Source organism: Triplophysa rosa, linkage group LG17 (assembly GCF_024868665.1).
Source record: "Triplophysa rosa linkage group LG17, Trosa_1v2, whole genome shotgun sequence".
Taxonomy (NCBI): Eukaryota; Metazoa; Chordata; class Actinopteri; order Cypriniformes; family Nemacheilidae; genus Triplophysa; species Triplophysa rosa.
The window spans coordinates 16,424,468-16,443,799 of NC_079906.1; the positions used below are offsets into that span (position 1 = coordinate 16,424,468).

General features: G+C 40.8%; 3 protein-coding genes across 5 annotated transcripts; all 3 read left to right on the plus strand.

The window, feature by feature from the left end:
• The first annotated feature begins 115 nt into the window (after window positions 1-115).
• On the plus strand, window positions 116-3,885 carry plin3 (perilipin 3). Of its 2 annotated transcripts, none has more exons than XM_057356781.1 (8): window positions 116-212; window positions 1,056-1,119; window positions 1,318-1,513; window positions 1,608-1,690; window positions 1,774-2,005; window positions 2,407-2,765; window positions 2,838-3,053; window positions 3,141-3,885. In XM_057356781.1, the coding sequence occupies exons 2-8, from the start codon at window positions 1,057-1,059 to the stop codon at window positions 3,243-3,245; spliced, it is 1,254 nt and encodes a 417-aa protein (XP_057212764.1). In that variant the 5' UTR covers window positions 116-212; window position 1,056; the 3' UTR covers window positions 3,246-3,885. The 2 variants fall into 2 exon arrangements, with proteins under 2 accessions (XP_057212764.1, XP_057212763.1); XM_057356780.1 differs by having other exon boundaries at window positions 117-212; window positions 2,835-3,053; window positions 3,141-3,876.
• Window positions 3,886-4,089: 204 nt separating this feature from the next.
• On the plus strand, window positions 4,090-10,404 carry zgc:77486 (uncharacterized protein LOC405808 homolog). 2 transcript variants are annotated; one of them, XM_057357373.1, is made up of 6 exons: window positions 4,090-4,211; window positions 5,394-5,594; window positions 5,871-5,978; window positions 6,268-6,392; window positions 6,516-6,623; window positions 7,112-10,404. In XM_057357373.1, exons 2-6 carry the CDS (start codon window positions 5,437-5,439, stop codon window positions 7,258-7,260), a joined length of 648 nt encoding a protein of 215 aa, XP_057213356.1. In that variant the 5' UTR covers window positions 4,090-4,211; window positions 5,394-5,436; the 3' UTR covers window positions 7,261-10,404. The 2 variants fall into 2 exon arrangements, with proteins under 2 accessions (XP_057213356.1, XP_057213357.1); XM_057357374.1 differs by having other exon boundaries at window positions 5,394-5,587; window positions 5,873-5,978.
• Window positions 10,405-11,439: 1,035 nt separating this feature from the next.
• abhd17ab (abhydrolase domain containing 17A, depalmitoylase b) lies at window positions 11,440-18,324 on the plus strand. Its single transcript, XM_057357365.1, has 5 exons — window positions 11,440-11,745; window positions 12,272-12,642; window positions 13,314-13,508; window positions 13,801-13,980; window positions 14,699-18,324. The coding sequence occupies exons 2-5, from the start codon at window positions 12,278-12,280 to the stop codon at window positions 14,922-14,924; spliced, it is 966 nt and encodes a 321-aa protein (XP_057213348.1). The 5' UTR covers window positions 11,440-11,745; window positions 12,272-12,277; the 3' UTR covers window positions 14,925-18,324.
• The last annotated feature ends 1,008 nt before the right edge of the window (window positions 18,325-19,332 follow it).

The window sequence follows — 19,332 nt, forward strand, 5'->3', positions numbered from 1 at the left end:
TTGAAGATATGAACAAAAATGAAAGAGGCAACAGCTATTGAGTGTAGTTTCATATTAAGGGATTTCTTATAGAGAGGGATTGGTTTGTTTCAAAGAACTCCGCCTAACTGCGCTTTTATTGCGACAAGTTGACACAGGCTCTGACCAGACTTGCGATCAGAGTCCCACATCAACTCAACGCGGGTCAGCGCAGGACAGCGGATCTATTACAAGTAAGTTCAAATGTAAGAAAAATAATATAGTTAATGAATGCGATGGCACATGTTTTTATTGTTTTAAACGAATCGTTGAGTTAAAGAGTTGCCATTCAATAGTACAACGTCAAATTTCGTTTCTTCTGAAAGTGGAGCGATTACGGATTGTATCCAAATTTGTCTTGTGATTGTTCCTTGACGCGTAGTCATATAGAAACCCCGCATTAAAAACTAATAATAACAAATCTGAAAGAAACAAATTAGACATTGGGTGTTACAGTAAGAACTGTATCTATAGTAAGATTGTACTTCTGCTGGGATTAGTTGGCTGCCGTTTGGCTCTCGGGTGTCTAGCTAGCTGTCAGACTCCACACGGAATCAATGGCGCAACAATGAGATTTCACAGGAAGTGGGTGAAAGTTGACGCCCTTTATAGTCTAACCATTTGTCAGGACTAGAATAAAATCTGCCTCGATCCAATGCAATAAGATAATTTAAGAAAAAATTAATTATGAGAATATAAAATGATTTCTCATAACTGTAAAAGGCATTTCTAATCCTGCACTTTGTCTTCGCACATTTAGGCCTATCTGTGATTTTTCTCACCTTTGCACCATGATTCATTAAAATCATGACAACTCTTGTTTATCTTGTTATATGTTAAAAGTCCATTTGAAATATATCTTGATTGAACGAGTATGATGTCCTGGCACATTGCAGGAAGGAATTCTGGGCCCCCTGTACTGTAATTTCAGTGTCTACATGTCAGCAAATAAATTAATAAACATTTAAAAATAATAAATAAACGTTTTTCTTTCTAAATGTAGTTTTCTCTTTTTAAAACGCAAACATCTCTTGTAGAATGACAGATGAGAAGACAAGTGAGATGGACACAGAGACACCACAGTCTGCACAGGATCAACAGGTCCATTACACAGTTCTCTGACCCTTACAGTACCTACACATAGGCACACACATCAAAGATTTGGTTCTTTTCCAATATATAAAACACACAAGGCCATATTAAGACATGTAATTGTACACATTTGTACACACAGAACAAAATAAAACTATGAATACCAATGCACGCATTTCATCAAACATACTTATTACTTGGTTTCAGAGCATAGTATGCAGGGTGAGTAATATACCGCTGGTGAGTTCAGCCTGTGGTGCGGTGTTCAATGCCTACAGCACTACAAAGGATAGTGTACCGCTCCTGAAAGGAGTCATGGAGGTGGCAGAAAGTGGGGTACGCACTCTCGGGGCTGTTGCCACGACAGGTTCCAAACCCATATTTGACCGTCTAGAACCACAGCGTGAGTATCTGTCTTTTTACTTTATTCTTCATGTACATTTTCTAGTATTAGATGTTTTTATGTGTGTGTGTGTGTGTATGTTTGTATTCTGTAGTTGCTGTGGTAAATGAATATGCCATGAAAGGGCTGGACAAAGTAGAAGAAAAGCTTCCCATTTTACAACAACCAGCGGACAAGGTAATGTATTCTGCATGTACTCCGTATTTAAAAGCCTTTGAATTTGCTATCTTGTAAATTTGGCTTTTATTTTTCCATCGCAGGTAGTATCAGATACAATGGGAATGGTGTACCAGTCAGTTACAGGGGCCAAGGATGCAGTGATGGGAGCAGTGTTGGGTGGAGTGGAGAAGACACGTATTGCTGTAAATGAAAGCATAAATACAGTCATGGGGTCTCGTGTTGGCCAGATGGTCAGTAATGGTGTAGATAAAGCTCTTACCCATTCTGAGGACTGGGTGGATCAAAACCTTCCACTGAGTGAGAAAGAGCTGGGTGAGTGTAGTCCCAGTAATGTAATTACTGTGAGGAAATAGAGAAATGTTACTGAGGTTAAAGGTCAAACACATTTGTGTACAGTTTTGGCGAGAAGCATGTTAAATGAAGCAACAGAGATTGCAGCTTTAAGAAAACATTTCACTTTTAAAGCTTTTTTCATATAAATGACTTGAATCCAATTCAAATTGACCCAGTTTAGATCTGAATCCTGACATGTTTGGTCAGTTAAACATGTAATATAAAGGTTAGGTTGAATAATTATTTTAGCTCATTAGAGCTACATGCAATAAGCTTGTCTTCTTTAAACATATATCCAAGTTGTTTTCTCACGTTGGTACAAGAACACAATGAATCCCAGGTGTTGATACCAACCTCAGTATTGTGTGTTCTGCTTACAGCTGCCCTGGCCGAACCAAGGCCAGGAGAGGAAGAAGGCTTCATAGTAACCTCTAACCCCAGCTACTTTGTCCGTCTGGGGAAGCTGTCTTCCAAAGTTCAGGAGAGGGCACTTGAGCAATCCCTTATCAGGGCCCGCAAAGCCAGAGACACTACACATACGGCAGTGACTCAAATGACCAGCACCTTAGACCTGCTAGAAAGTGCCCATACTGCTTTGGCCAGTGCCAACCAGCAGCTAGGGGGGGCTCCCGAACAGTTACTTCAGCGGTGGAAGGAATGGAAGGAAGGTCAGCCCAAAGAAATGGTGCGAGAAGCAATTGGAGAGGCAGAGGTTGATTCCGCAAAGGACCAGGGAGAGGTAGAGAATACTACTTACAATGCATTATAATTTTTTTAACAAATGTTTCACAAGTGTGTCTCCCCACAGCAGCTGGAGCAGAGAGCCTTGTCGATGGTTCGAGGTCTGAGTGACCAGCTGAAGACAGCGTGTTCAGGGGTTGTGTCCAGTGTTCAGGGTCTCCCAGGAACTGTGCAGGAACAGCTGCGGTCTGCTAGACATACAGCCGAAGAACTCCAAGTGGCGCTGAGAAGCACCAGTACGCTCACACCACTTCTCTTACTGCAGACACGCCAGCAGATAACACAGGTATACAGGTGTAGGCCATTATGCATTAGTCTATTCTATTTTATAATTGTTCATTTTTAATAAAACTGTGTCGTCCTCCTTCAACAGGTACGACAATCTTTAGATGGAGTCGTGGAATATCTCCTCAATAACACTCCTCTCAATTGGTTGGTTGGGCCTTTTGCACCGCAAATAACAGAAAAGGGGGAATGAAGTTGTCACTTAACCCTAAATAAAAGCCATGTTTGGATAAGACAGATAAATAAATGCTGCAAAACGTCATATTGAAAATTAAGTTTAACTGGTGTTAACTGGTTTTATTAGGCTTACACTAGAAAGTGCTATAATGCACTTAAAAATAATGGTATTACTTAATCGTTGTCAGTATTTAAGGGTATTGAAACTTCTAGGTAGAATATGGAAGCTTTGATTGTGAAGCATTTAACCTCTGTGGCATTTAATAAACAATGAGTACAATGTATTTTCAGAATGAAAACACCATACTTCATAGTCCCTGATTGTGAAATAAATTCGTTTCTATATCATAGGTCCAGTAATTGTATAAGAGATGTTTATGTAACATGCAAAATAAATGGCTCAATAAAATATGTTGTAAAGTTTTGCTTACAAAGGGGAAAGCTGTTAAATGTTCTTACATTTGAGAGTCAAGAATTTGGGAGCCATTATCACGCCATGCATTCTTTGGGATTGAATCCATGACCTTCACACTGCTAGCTAGCTATCCCCATGCTCTAACAGAACTGCAGAAAATATATATAATGTATGTTAATAAACACAAAGTCTGCATAAAATTATATTTCAAATTGAACTCCATTGAAAGTCTTCACATGCGCTATAAAAAGTTTTAGTATTTTGATGTTGCCCGGTGTGGTTATCTGCAAAAAAACTTGCTACAGCTGTGACATTAAAAACAACATAAAAGACTTAAATCAAATATATCGCGTGATGAATTAATCAACATACTTAATTTGAGTAGTCCGGGTGGAAATGTGACGCGGTTTCGATGACGGCGGAAAAAATGAATTGTTGCGGGTGACGTCACGCCCGTTGTTTCGGATGACGCTGGGCAGCAGGCCGCACGCGCATAGCAGGGACGTACTCTGTCAGGTTTTTGTGGATCAAGGTCGTCGATTTCCCCTCAATCACAACGAAATACGGGTAAATATTAAAGTTAACGGGTGTTTTAAGCCACAGCGAGTTTTCTTAGGGCGGTCTCGAGGCTCCAGTTGTCCTTTTTGTTTGCGTGCCATCACGTCAGCTAGCTGTTAGCAGAGCTAGCGCATTAGCTTGGCTAGTTGGATGTAATGAACAAAACGACTTTCATCAAGTTAGCGACTTTAACACGGTCAACCGTGCGTGATGTTAACTACTTTTGAAGGGATTGTGTTCTCGTAATGTCATTTTGATGTTGACATCACTTCGGTTTAATGTTTTTCGCGATACTAGGATCAAAGACAAAATCCTAATTTGCGTTGGTCAGCCTCCAAAATAAAAGCATTGAATCATATTTGCAGGGACATTTGACGTTTAGACAGTTATGATAAACTTCTGTATGCCCGTGTTAAATATTTACTTTAAATGGTCTTTGAATTGTGGCGAACTGTTGCCTGATTGCAAACCGTCATTTGATCACCAGGTTGTTTAGGTTTCAGTAACCTGGATCGTTCGTTTGTTTGTTTGAAAAACAAAAAGCAAACTAACAAACAAAAGAACGTTTGTTTCCATACACTGTATTGTCAGACTCGCACTTGGCTGTAGCAGGCTCTTCAACAAATAAACCATAATGGTGTAAAGTTTAGTTTTGGTTGGACTCACTCATCCTTTATCTGAAGTCCAGTAACATTAAACAGCTTCACTATAGAGGAAATGCAGGCTTCTTTAGGGTGTTTTTATTTCAGTGGAGGTGGCTTAAACCCAGTTCCAGGTGCTTAGATATATATTAAAAAATCTGTTTTTGGTGTATAAACATTTTTTATCTCATCATTAGTGACATTGTACAGATAAATCAGCCATGCCACCGTAAGGGCAAACGTATGAATGGCTGTGTTTCAGGTTATGTCAGCAATGTATTTTTCGAATCTTATCAAAGGATAACATTACATTTTTGTTTATTTTTAGTAGCCTAATGACAAAAACAAAAACAAGTTTGCATACTTCACAAAATCACATTAGAAGTTGTCCATATGACTTACATAAACTATATTCAAGGAGATTGGAGTGACTAGACAATAAAAGAATATTCATTTTTATTTGAACTTTTCTTTTTTTACCAGGTCTTTTAAGACATTTCAATATCAGTAATGCTTATTGCTATAATTAAGTCTTCAACTCCATTTTTAGGATTACCCTCTCCCATCCCCCTCACCCCCCTTCTAAAAACAGCATGGCTCAGGAGACAAATCAGACGCAGGTGCCGATGCTGTGCACTATGGGATGCGGTTTCTATGGTAATCCTCGCACCAACGGAATGTGCTCTGTCTGCTACAAGGAACATCTGCAGAGACAGCAAGGAGGGGGGAGAACCAGCCCCCCAGGTGAGAAAGATAGGACACTGGCTTAAATAACAAGAGACCCAGTACTTGCTTTTACATTCACGTACTGCATTGCAATCACATTTGTTCACTCGGTGCATTAAAGTGTGAATCAGTACATTGACTGCCTGGGTTTGTCCCAAATCTGTTCTTGCCCCAAATGCCCATTATTCAAACACATCTGATTCAACTCATTCACTATTTAGAGGAGTACTCAAAGGCCTCAAATGAGTGTGAGATATGTAAGGGTTAGAATATGGTTGGGTAAGTTTCTCTCTGTGCTTTCAGCTGCCACATCACCTGTCGATTCCCCAATTGCATCTGGAGTAATATTGGAATCCACGCCTGTACCCACCATAGAAGCTGTTACCCCCGCTGAAGAACGAACGTCTAGGTAAGAGTTAAATGGTTTTGTTGACAGGCCCTTTAACACAAAGAATAAATATTCAGTGCCCAACAGGGACATTTATCTAAAAGCAGTAATGTTGTTATCAAATTAATTAAATGTTAGTGTTAGAAATTATTACATATTGATAAGAATTCATATTAGTAGTTGAGGCCCTTAAAGGTCTTAATTTTTTCAACTGTGCAGCATCCCAGGTTCCAAAATAAAAAAGAAAAATAAAACGCTAAGGAAAGAATGACAACTAACTGATATATTTGCTTGAATTGTGTTGATGCAGCTGTTTGTCCAGCCCAGTAACCCAGCGGATGACGGCTATGAGCATCTCCCAGGACACTGGAACCACAGATTCAGACAGGGCAGAAGCAGAAGACGAAGAGGAGGAAGGGTCGTCTAAAAGCACAGGTCAGCTGTGTTTCTCTCATGCCTATGAGTCATTAAATCATTCACTTGCGTGTCAGAGTAACATGTAGACCCAGAAGCAAGGAAATTGATTGTCCGGCAAATGATCTCTCGCGTATTTGACAGGCCCAGTAGGAGAGAGCTCACAGGCGTCATCAGATGGAGATCAGACTCCTGACAAGAACAAAAAAAAGAATCGGTGCTTTACTTGTAGGAAAAAAGTTGGCCTCACGGGTAAGTGCCACAGGAGGATCACTGTTCTTGAAAGAGGGTTACTCTTGACTTATTTATTAGCAGACTTGAAAAACTTCATAAGAATCTTACTTCAGCCTTTACAGCTGCTCATTTTTCTTGTTGAGCAAGTTAGGAAACTGACTTTTAATATTATGCTTAAATATTCCCTGTGTGTTGCTCTGTTACCTGTCTTCATGTGTTTTAACATCTGCATTGATGCTTGAAACATCTGTTCTTAGGATGCCATGTAAAAATGACAAGTATATTATATCTATAAGTGTCAGTCCAAGTTAGTAATCTCAGTTAGTTTTCCATATTTTCGGGCTGTGGTCAGGCAACATACTGCATGTTAGTGCTGGATTTCACATGGTACTGCTGGTATTCAATCTTATCTTTTGAGAACTCAACGCTATAACTTATGCTATCCAGCAGAATTAGGTGTTCAATTGAACGGCTGAAACGACTTCCCTTCCTTATTTTGTCTCTAGGCTTTGACTGTCGCTGCGGCAACCTGTTTTGCGCTATTCACCGCTACTCTGACAAACATGACTGTCCCTACGACTATCGAGGAGCTGCTGCTGCTCGTATCCGCAAGGAGAACCCCATCGTGGTAGCCGAGAAGATTCAGAAGTTATGAGGACTGATGGCTCAGCAAAAATTGTTTGACCTGCAAGTTTTGGAACCATGGCGCTGAATAACACCATTCTTAAATGGGATCATTTCTTCATTGTAGGATAAGGTGGGTGTGGTTGTAGGGTACTGCCCCTGCTTGGCCACTCCCTAAACTATCATCTCCCTGTCTCTCCTGGAAGTACGGTGCAGGAATGTGTGTATGAATGTGTGGCCGTTTCAAAGATGACGTTTGTGCGTGTGCTTGTTTTTTTCTAGAGAGCCAGGGAGAAGAGGGATTGGTTGTCAGATGGGCATCCATTTGCATTGGGGGGAGGGAGAGGACTCTTTAGTTTTTACCTTTTTTTGTTAGGATATTAACATTATTTTTTATAGGAACCCTTGGGATGTGAGTTCGGAAATCTGGGGAGTACAAATTGCGGGTGGGGGTTTCATTGACAGGATTTCTCTGCGATTGCAAAATGTTGCTGAAGAATATAGATTTTAATGACTACTCCCACATTTACCCATTTAAAATATAATTTTTGTGTTATTCTTTATTTCTGGTTAATTACCCCTTACATCAAATCCCAGCCCATGCATTTAAAAACAATTTCTCTTTTATATATTGACTTATCATGCTAATGTTGGGTGCATGAATAGTTATCGGATGGGGCTTCGAATAGGGAGCGGGGTGGGGAGTAAGTGTAAGAGCCTTGACATAAGCGTGTGACTGAGTTTTTTTCCCTTCCTCTTCTGTTTTAATGAGTGTATGGCATCAGAAAATCTATATTAATATATTGTACGTATTGAACTGTGTGATTGCATTCTATTTATTTTGTATTATCATTTGGTTGGTTGGTACTGGAGGATTGGAAGCATGTGTCCTGAAAAGAAAACTCGAAAAAACCCATTAGGTAATTACTTAACTATACATTTCCGTTCATTTTTGTATATCCATATTAACAATTGTGGATTCTGATGTTCGATGGAGATCAAGTCTGTATCTTCAAAAACGAATGGACTTGATTTGGCTACAAAATGATGTATCATTTATGTATTGAAGCACAATGAAAGTTCTTCAGTATCTTTGCACAAACGCAACAAAACTGTGCAGCACGTACAAAACTTAGCAGGCCATTTATCGCTAATGCACACCTGCATACAAGACAGTGGACTTTTAACCTTCGCCCTCAGAGTCGCAGAGCTTGGAGAAGCAAGGTATTGTTGTTAACCACCAGCAGACCAATGAATGATGCAAACAGAGCTGGCGAATCATTTGTTTTAGGTGACACTTCTGTTCTGAGATGTGTATTTCCTTAATTACTATGAAAACCGCTGTGCTTAATGATGTCATAATGGACAGTGCACACTTTTTCCTAAACAGAAAACCATTGCATGCTCGCTCTGATATTAGGCCAGTTTGCAATGTTTGCTGCAGCCACATTTTCAATTGCAATTTGAAACTGTAAAAGAATGTAAAATAAACCATGTCCATTTGTTACAGTGCATGGACGAATGGAGCCTGCCTCTACTATCCAAATTAACAGGATTCTACCGTGTTCTCTAGTGTAAATACTATGTGGCCGCCATTCATATTGAATTATGCTAAATAGAATGTTATAAGGTTTATAAGAAGGGTGGGAAGGTTCAGTGAGAAAAGTGTGTACGTTTCGTGTGTGCGTAGTACGTAGTTTGTTAATTACCCATATTATGTAAGGTGGAAGGTGCAGCGTGGTGTTCTCTGTCATCTTTTGTTTGAGGCCTGTTTTGTGCTGGCCGTGTGTTTTTACATTACATTTTTGTAAAAGGGCTGAAACAACCATATGGCACATTTTGTGTTTGTCAGTAACATTTGTCAAGTCTCTTGATGTGCACACTTTTCCATGGTTCATTAACAGTTTCCTGATATAAAGACACCTGAAGGCAGCTTGGCAGATGTGAATGAAATGTAGAAATCTGCCAGGGCTGGCACCAAACGAATACCTTGCAGTGTGATTCCTGGTGTGAAATTAAATGACCTTGTCTCTTTAAGAAAATAACATGAGCTTTAGTTAGCACCGACTGTGATTGGAGCATTAACCTCAGAGGTGCTGCCAACTCAAGAGAGCATTTGTGAAAGCCAGAAGCCAGGTGAATGTGGCTCAAAGAGCTGGCATGTACGTGGCATGGTTGGCTGAGCCGGCTTCTTGACAGCCTTTTAATGAGGATTTGGAACTCGTACAGACTGCCTACATAGTTGTCTGTGATGCTTGAAGATCCTACTCCCCTCACAGACTTGTAGAGACCACACCGCTCTTGGATTTAGGTGTACAGGCAGGTGAAAGGCACTGTCAGGGTATGGGGATGCTCAAATGTCTATGGTTAGTGGGATGGAGTCTTGTTTGAGATGTGAATGTAGGCATCCAGTTACTAATACTGATCAAGCTTGATGATATGGGCAGTTGTGGCCTAATGGTTAGAGAGTCGGACTCGTGACCAGAATGTTTCCGGTTCGATTCCCAGGGCCGGCGGGTAACAACTGAGGTGCCCTTGAGCAAGGCACCTTACCCCTACTTGCTCCCCGGGCGCTGCAGTGATAGCTGCCCACTGCTCTGGGGGTACGTGTGTTCACCACTTGCTGTGCGTGTGTTCACTACTTTCTGGATGGGTTAAATACAGAGGTCACATTTCGTTGCCTTGTACTTGTACATGTGTAATGACAATAAAGTTGAATCTAATCTAATATTAAGCCCTAATGGGGTTAAAGACAGTTGGGTCACAGTTCCCTACCTTTATTGCCTTCAGTGTGTTCTCAAATTGGCACTGTATGCCAATCTAATCATTAGCCCTTTTACACTAGCAGTGGTTCACAGACATTATTGCATGTGGTAATGAAGAAAAAAACAGAGTAATCTCTGCATAACACAAAGCAGAATTGCCTTGAAATTTGTGAAGGTGTTGAGACGTTATCCTCGCGCGGTAGTTCATCAGAACATTCAGAAAGACAAAGTGAGATTCAGCTCAGGCATTATCGGCAGTACATTAACCAGCATTCGTGGATTAATTTACCAGCGTGCCCAGTCCCCCAGAGACACCACCAGATACCTTTTTTTCTTTTAAAATTTAGGATTGTATGATGTGTATGAGTAAGTATAAAACCAATAAAATCACAAAGTTTATTTTAAAATTATGCAATGTCTTGTGTGTTTCTTAAATGTATGCTTGCAAGTCTGCTCTGTTTCCCTAGCATCAGGAAAATGCATTCCCACACATTTTCCCACAGCAACAAGAGTACATCTTTGTCAGACACATGTGAAAGTCTTTGCCCTTCCTCTGTTCAGTAGAATGTCTTTTCATGCTGTTACATTAGATGTGTAAACAATATGTGTATGCATTAAATATGTCTTGTGTCTGCATTTGAATCATCAAATGCCACATCAGCCCTGCCCTGTTCCACCACTGACAGCTGATTTACAGCTGCTAGTTGGTTTTGTTCAAGTCTGTGGGTTATTTAGAGTCTGGTTTTAAATGAGTTGAGCCATAATATATGTCATTTGCATTTTGTAGGAAAGTTTCATGAGATGCCTTGCTTTATTAGAAGTTCATTAGTTCCATATAAACCAATGTGTTTTCTCTCTGGCTCAGTTCTTGAATTTTTTTCAGCTTTACATTGTCCAATATGATCTTTGCCTCCATATTGTGTCTATTGTTTGGTTTTGCATGCACAACTTTTTATATTAAAAGAAAAAAAATGTTTATGCACAGAGTTTAGTCACTTTTCATGAAGCCTTTAGCTACAAGCCAGTTTTATTTATTTGCACGATATTTGTTACGTCTCTTCTTGGATGGATGTCTGTCAACGTCAGCTGTCCGGGCGATATTTACAACAACGCAAGCAGATGTGACAACAGACGCTCCTCCTCTGTCCTGTCGGCGTAGTTTCCGGATGCGGTAACGTGAAGAGCATAGACGTTCTCAAACTGGTGAATATTTCCCACTCTACATAGTTTCCGCATTGAGTCACGTGCTACTCGACAAACCCTAGTTTGATAAAACAATTTAATAATCATTTTAACATCCAATCAAACAGGTTATAAATCCACGAATGACTTCCCATGTCGCATGTTTAGTGTCATCAGAAAGTTTCACAGAATAAAAGCACAATATATGAAACACGAACGTAGCAGTGAGCCCAACGAAGAGTGGGAGGGCTAAGCGGCCAGACATCTACAACTGAAGTGGAAAAAACACACAACTCTGTTAGCTTACACCAGCAGATGAATACATGTCAGGACGGTAGCCGGGAGTCGACTCATCGCCGAAGACGGATAACCTAATATTGAGTTTGATTTCTAGCGCTACATTTTATCCTCGGATGAGATATGTCTCCAGCGGAGCACAGACGTTTATTTATTGTTTGAGTCGTAGCTAGCGGGCTAACTCTCCTTTCCCCCCTAACTACGAGCTAGCTTCTTGGGTGTGAAAACATATAAAATCCGGCATTGGCAGGCTGTGGTCAAGAGAACGAAACGTATGTTTTACAAGAGTAACGTTATACATAATTGTATTTTGTTGGCATGTATTGTTCGTTTGCAAATGAAATATGGTGTAAATCTTGAACTAGCGATGATCGGTCTGTTGGACTGATGTGACCAAGCTGTTGCTTATTATGTATTATTTATATATGTTGTCTAAACAGTATCAGATAGCACATTGACCGTCGGTTTTGAGATGGAGTGGTCAGTATAGTTGAGGATAGGTTTACTGTATGTGTTTCCCAATTCTACCTGGGCATTACTTATTAACCGTCTGTTTACACTTGGTGCGTTCTGCCTTTAAGTGTTCTTGAAAGTTGTTTGTTGTACATAAGTAACGTTATGTATAAAATGCCGTTGCATATTTTAAAGTTGTTATGACTCATTGCACTCATAAGTGCTCATAGTACTTCTATAATCCTTAACTTGTGTTGACTTTGTTGTAGTGTAATCCGAATGTCAAATGAATCATCCCCGTCTTGTGTTGAATGTTCATTGATCATGATCTCTTATCTCTTGCAGTTGACAATGAATGGCCTTTCTGTGAGTGAGCTGTGCTGCCTGTTCTGTTGCCCCCCCTGCCCCAGACGCATTGCTGCCAAGCTCGCCTTCCTGCCCCCTGAACCCACCTATGCCCTCCTGCCCGATCTGGAGGCCGGGCCGGTACCGGCCGGACCCACAGGGAAGTCGAGCCTTCGCTCCAGGGGAGGAGTTGGGAGTTCTGTAGGAGGAGGAAATGCCACAGGGGAGGGGCGCTGGAAGCTCCACCTCGCAGAGCGGGCGGAATTCCAGTATTCCCAACGGGAACTGGATGCCACGGAAGTGTTCTTGACTCGCTCAAGTCGGGGGAACAGAGTTGGATGCATGTACATCCGCTGTGCCCCTTCGGCGAGGTAAGAGGGACAAACAACTGGTACCATTAGGCAATCTTAACGCTTAATCCACATCTTACGCTGAACTCGTAATGTCACGTTTCATCTGAAGGCCTGTGTGCCTCTTTTCCTCCCACAAGTCATTTACGTTCCGTAATTCTTTTTCCATCTTTCCTTTGTCCCGTTTCCTGCTTCCTTCTCCCAGTTTGTCTGTTATCTCTACCCAGAAAGCCGTTCTTCCTGAACGCATTCCTACTTTATCATCCATCTCTTTGTTTTTACGGCTGCTGCTTGTTCCTTTGTTGCTTCATTTCCTCCTTATTGGTGATTTTATAGGACGACTACATTTGTTATTGGCTGTATTGGATGGATGGGACATTGTAGGAGTCTTATTACAATAGATGTGTTTACCTCGCATATGAAAGTACATGTGGCCTTGAGTGTTGTTTTGAGACACTTTGATGTACAGTCAGCCATGTTTTGTCACCTGATCATATACTGTAAATCCATTCACATACACACACCCATGCTAGTTATGAAACTATTCCCTGAGGCCTGTTGGGCCTGTGCTTACTGCCGATCCACCTACATGATTAAATGATTCAGCAAGGGAAATTATAGTTTATTAAGTCTTTGAGGATTCCTTAATGACAGGTACTGCACTACAAATCCCATCAACCCTTTCTCTCCAGATTTACCGTGCTGTTCTCCCATGGTAACGCTGTGGATCTAGGCCAGATGAGCAGTTTCTATATCGGCCTGGGCACTCGCATCAACTGTAATATATTCTCCTATGATTACTCTGGCTACGGGGTCAGCACGGGAAAACCGTCAGAAAAGAATCTGTACGCAGACATAGACGCAGCGTGGCAGGCTCTACGCTCGCGGTAAGACACAAAAAAGATACAAGGGTGATGCCTAAATGAGTTTAGGTTCTAGACTCCTGAGGGTCTAAAACACATTGTATTATTGGCAAATATTCACCTTAACAAGTGTTTGTTTTTTCTTTAAAATGCCTTTTCTTACCTGTAAAATTAGGAATCGGATTCTGCTCTGTGTTAATAGTTTCTGAACAAACTGTCACTAGCGAATTCTGTTTACGACTCACACTCTTGGTGTTAATAGACTGTAATATCCGGCAAAACATTAATTAGCTTTGGATATCTCTCTCTCAAACAGATATGGCATCAGCCCAGAGAATATAATTCTGTATGGACAAAGCATTGGCACAGTGCCCACGGTGGACCTGGCATCCCGATACGAGTGTGCGGCTGTGATTCTTCACTCCCCTCTCACCTCTGGCATGAGGGTGGCCTTCCCTGACACTAAGAAGACTTACTGTTTTGATGCATTTCCCAAGTAAGTAAAAGAACCATTGATCTCATGCATTATTATTTGTGTCTTATTTTCATTGGGGGTTTGGCAGGGCTCGTCACTGGATTTCTTAATGAGCCAATGGTTTACCTTGTCACGATCAGCACAGATTGTCATTATTTATGAACGATTCAACGGTTTTGCTCTTGGCTAGAGTAAACGGTGTGCATTGTGATGTTCATAGCTTGTGAAGATTATATTGAGCTTGATATAAAGTGTGTTTAAACAATTGAAGAAATGTACATTTTGTTTCTGCATTGTTTTTATTATTTAATTGGAAATTGAGCTCTTGACTGAAGGGATTTTAATAGTAAGGTTTCATTATTGTCATTGTTGCATGCTGGCTGTGGAGCTTAGAAGGTTGTTGGATTTGGTGGATCGTGTCACTCAGTGCCAGTGTAGTGGAACACATGGTCACCATACAGCTGCAGTCAAGACCACTACTGTTCTCCAGCACACAAGCCACTGGGCTGGTTTAGTTTGCTGTCAGCTGTTTAGTTTGTGGGAATGCACACAAACACATGTATACACCACTTGTATACACCAAGTGTTGGAGAAGCTAGTTTAAAACTATAACTTAGTCAAGGTGCTCTGAACATCTACTGAACATATATTATAAAAAATACTTCAGCTATTTAAAAAGAGATGTAAATGGTAGTTTCCTGAAAGCGCATAAACGTTATCTTCTTTTGTGTTTCTTCAGTATTGAGAAAGTGTCTAAAATCACGTCTCCAGTGTTGATCATCCATGGGACTGAGGATGAGGTCATCGATTTCTCCCACGGCCTGGCCCTGTACGAGCGCTGCCCCAAGGCCGTGGAGCCGCTGTGGGTGGAGGGAGCCGGACACAACGACATCGAGCTGTACAGCCAGTATCTAGAACGCCTGCGTCGTTTCATTGGGCAGGAACTGGCGGCACAACACGCCTAAGCTCTCCTCCGTCTCTGTGTTTCTCTCTTCAACTTGTCATCCCACCATACCCCAGTCTGAACGAGAGCGAGATGGATGATCGTAACTTATTGAAGGCTGCCATTTTGTATGGACGTCTTATTATCGGAGCAGCTTGACACAGATGAGCTGCTTGGATTTGTTATATTCAATGTTTTCCTTTCTTCACCTTCGTTTTTCATCTCCCTGTACTTGTGAGCGTGAGTGGAAACCCTGGGGGATGGAAGCAGAATTTCTCTGGGGCGAGGACGGATCCTTTTCTGCCTGTTGAAGTCGTTCTCCGCACTCTAACCAGTGCAAGGAAAAAGCCAGACGCAGTTTTGTACCTCCGACCTGAGCATTCGTCTGTACAGTGGTTCTCCGGCTTGTTCCCATGATGAATCAGCCGAGAGATCTTCACTTCCCACTTCTCATCAGACGACCTAAAATAGCTCAATCCCAGCGCCAGCGCGCCTGGCAGTTTTCCAAAGCCTGGATGGAAAGCGTTGACCCTGCCGGAGGGATCAGAATAAACAGGATATTTGGTGGTGGATGATTTTAAGTGTCCTATACCAGTGCAAAAAAGCCGATCTTAGCATGGTGTCACCTCAACCTCCCTCCCCCTTTTTAGTTCATTAATGGAACCATTTGGCTTCCTCGGGATGGCTCTTGTGTCCAGGTGCGTGGGGTTTTTCTCTCTCGTATTCGCTTTGGGATGCTGACCTCTATGTACAAATGTGTTGCCCTCTGATGAGTTTCCCTTTTTGTAAAAGATGAACCGGCTTTTGGTAAAGTGACCTGGTCTACTCTGCTCCAGGCAAGGAAAGCTGGAATCCTGGGACTTGGCCTTTGTCCCCAGCAGATCAGTCCATTTCTCTTGCTGTCTCCTCCCATTCTTAGTAGTATATGAGGGTGTCCATAACACCCTGAGGTGGAAGAGACCGGGAAGGTTGCCCAGTCATCATATTTCAATGAAACCGCTGTGGTTAGGATTCATCACTTGAAACACAGTACACTTGCTGCTCTCTGAGTAAAGCTAATTTTCCATAGATCCAGCCAGATCCATACGTCATGGTTATGAACTGTCGGGCCAGTAGAAAGACTGAGGTTGGGGACTTCCCTGAATCCAGAATTTTGGCATAGTGTTTTCACACGTCTACAGGACAGGATCAGGCAGTTGAACCTGTTAAAGAATATATATTGTCATTATTTACTCATGTCAATCCAAACTTGTCTTAGTTGCCTTTACTGTAGAACACAAAGGGAGGATTTTGTTATAATATCCTGGTTATTCTTTTCTATTTAATAAAGGTGGAAATTGACTGTGGCTGGCATGCAAACATATTGTAACGGTTATAAAATGTCTCATTTTGCCATGGAGAGCTAGGCTCGATGTTAAGATGTCATAATTTAAATGTTGGTCTTTTTCTCATCTTTTTGCTGTTTTTATATGGCTCTTCTTGTAATTTTGGAGTTTGACAGCCCCAGTCCTTATACACTGAATTATGGAAGAAAGTATTCAAATCCTTCTAATGTTCCAGGTTTAGATCGACATGAGACACAGTTGTTGCACAACTGTCTTGCGGATTAACAGTGTGAAAGCAAGTAACGCACAAACATGGATAGTAATCGGTCTCCCCTGTGGCAATGACATGCAACTCGCAGCCAGTTTTTCCTGTTTGTGGTTAGATGTGAATGATCTCCCTGTAATAGAAATGTTATGTACTCTCATACAGTTTGCATTCAAGCTGTTATCTCAAATACATCTGTTGTTCTTGGGTTTTTGTGTTGTTTAAACAAATGCTTAAATAATGGGAGTTATAAACCAGATCATGTAAGGCACAGTATATAATTTAAAGATTTTTTTAGGATTATGAAAAAAATATTTCTCTTTCCTTGTCAAATTACTGGCTTAGTGGAACATGTTATTTTTCTAAAGGCTGTAAGCGGGATTACTATTGATTGTAACTGACATTTGGCACAACAATGTGGTCATTTGAAACCTTTTTATGTGATATGGCTTTACTCTTTCTTCTTCCCCCTTAAGCGCTGTCATCTCGAGTCAAGCTACTCATCTTCAAAGCATTTTCCTTAGATATGATGATGCAGCTATGACTTAAAGTTATCAGGTTTTATGATGTATTGAAGATCAAGACTATTAAAGGCAAGAGGTTGAAATCCGCTTTGAAATCCCAGAAACACTAGCGCTGAGATCATTCAGTGATGTCTTATAGCTTTTCAACTGTGAATTAACAAGAGAGCTGCTACAGATCAATTGAATGGTCTCAATTCAATTAAAGGGCCATATCCAGTAAACGTTTGTTGTTTTTGATGCATAAAAGCTTACCAAGCCCTTTTATTAAGATAAGACACCACTTGACATAACTTTTGCACTGTGGCTTCATAACTATTCTGAATGCCACATAATTTATTTTGCCTCATTAACTGTATACATTGTCAGGGTGTTTTTCGCTGGATTAATATTTGGATTTTGTCATCAGAGAGGTTGTTTGACTTTGGAGGAAATCATGTAATATGTTCCGTAATTCTCTTTTCAACCCTTTTTTCCCCAAGTTACCCACAAAACCTGTTCTCATGTTTTCCAGTACACCCGGTCATGGGTTCTGTTCTGTTCAAACTTTATTCCACTACTACACAAAGCACAGTGATCATTCTGTATTTAAACAAAACACTCCGTTGGTTAATAATAACCAAAGCCTGTTTCCAACAAATCTGATTCCATGTTCCAACATGTATTAGTTTATAAAATCTGTTGTTTGACACAAAGGGGCTTGTTCATTCTCCATTCTGACCAAAGATGACAGGTGATGGCAGCCCACTGCCATTTGTCACCACAACTGGGATGTGGACTGCAGAAGGAGGGGCCTCACTTGGCCTATTCAGACAGAGCCAGGTCTCACACAATACCGGCTGCTGTTAAAGCCATCGATGGGATGTTTTGTCCATCATGTGGACTGTTGGTGTGTGTCTACCGCCAGTACGGCACAAGTGTTTGGAGGCCTGAAGCAATACTGACTGAATCAGAGGACTAGATATATGGATGCACTGTGCATATACACAACCCGGGGGGCACATTGGTTTGAGGTGGGGCTATCACCCAGAGGCGCCATCAAACACATTCAGATACAAACTTTACTAAGATTTTCTTGTTTAAAGGATATAAGTTATAGAATTGTCTTTTAAAACTATCAGATGTATAACATTGTTTGAGAATCTTAATCTTGAGAACCTGTTTTTTATCTTAATTGGTCAGGAGACAGAGTCATGGGTGTGTTTTATCTTATAAGGCATTAGTCTAATGTTGTTGTTTTTAGTTTTAAAGATGTATTTCCTTTTCCAGAATTATTGAAAGTATGAGATCTTAGAAAATAAAAAGATGAATTGGTAACTGGTGTACGTCTTTTTCTTGTAAAAGAATCAACACACAGATTTAGAGACTTTTCTGAGGAAAAAATGCATAAAACAGAGTAGCCGCTGACTTCCACTTAGACTTCTTATTTGTAATTTTGATTGATATAAAATAGGCTTTAATGATTCCTGAAGAGAAAAATGTGCTTTTTCAACCCATAAGCTTGTTCATTTTTATTTGTTTATTGCCACGTCTGTCCTTCTCAATTGAATAAAAAATAGCTCTGTGTCGTCCACTGTTCTTAGGGCTTATTGCTTAATTCTGTGTACTAGTAGGCGTACAGAAAGGAAAGAGTCGCTGTGGATTTTGTCAGCATCAGATGGATTCTATTATTATCCTTAAAAAGTCTTCAACTAGGCCTATCTGTCTCGTTTTAATTACTGCCCCTAGAGCTCTGGCGTGACCCAGCCGATCAACCACCGCTATACAGGCAAGGCAAGAGGCCTTAATGCTGCCAGATGGGATCTACGGCCTTCTGTGAAACACGCATGCTGGTTCATTTGCTTCTGTGGTAAACGCGACGTAAACATGCACACAAAAACCTTGTTTACACAGTCTAATCATACAGGGATCACATATTACAAGGGCAATTTGCTTACGTTAAAATGTGTCATATCACCAGGCAGCATATGACATGCCCAGCACGGGTGATCTGAACAAAAAAGTCACAGCTTAAATAACGTTACTGTGTATCATACACAGTGAATGACACAGATAATTCTTTATAGTAGGCAAAACAATTAATAACTGTTTTCTCAATGGGTTTTCTCTTCAGAAAATAAAAATGTCACGCATTCAAATCCGCTTGAGATGTCTGTAAACGTGTAATTCTCCACGTTGTTACCTCAATATATATTTTTCCGCACACAGTAAGGCTGAACAAAAATAAGACATTAATGTATCATAGGTTGCTTTAGGAAACGTGATTAATGTTTCTCGCACCGATGTGTCACCCGCTGTTTACCGAGTTTGTATAACAGT

What these genes read in the sequence shown, in the direction of transcription:
- plin3 (XM_057356780.1), top strand. Translation starts at nt 1,057, where the DNA reads ATGACAGATGAGAAGACAAGTGAGATGGACACAGAGACACCACAGTCT. An exon ending in TGACCGTCTAGAACCACAGC is followed by an intron (nt 1,514 to 1,607) that starts GTGAGTATCTGT and finishes TGTATTCTGTAG; the next exon opens with TTGCTGTGGTAAATGAATAT. An exon ending in CCGCAAAGGACCAGGGAGAG is followed by an intron (nt 2,766 to 2,834) that starts GTAGAGAATACT and finishes GTCTCCCCACAG; the next exon opens with CAGCTGGAGCAGAGAGCCTT.
- zgc:77486 (XM_057357373.1), top strand. Translation starts at nt 5,437, where the DNA reads ATGGCTCAGGAGACAAATCAGACGCAGGTGCCGATGCTGTGCACTATG. An exon ending in ACCAGCCCCCCAGGTGAGAA is followed by an intron (nt 5,595 to 5,870) that starts AGATAGGACACT and finishes CTCTGTGCTTTC; the next exon opens with AGCTGCCACATCACCTGTCG. An exon ending in GCTGAAGAACGAACGTCTAG is followed by an intron (nt 5,979 to 6,267) that starts GTAAGAGTTAAA and finishes GTGTTGATGCAG; the next exon opens with CTGTTTGTCCAGCCCAGTAA.
- abhd17ab (XM_057357365.1), top strand. Translation starts at nt 12,278, where the DNA reads ATGAATGGCCTTTCTGTGAGTGAGCTGTGCTGCCTGTTCTGTTGCCCC. An exon ending in CGCTGTGCCCCTTCGGCGAG is followed by an intron (nt 12,643 to 13,313) that starts GTAAGAGGGACA and finishes CTTTCTCTCCAG; the next exon opens with ATTTACCGTGCTGTTCTCCC. An exon ending in TGGCAGGCTCTACGCTCGCG is followed by an intron (nt 13,509 to 13,800) that starts GTAAGACACAAA and finishes TCTCTCAAACAG; the next exon opens with ATATGGCATCAGCCCAGAGA.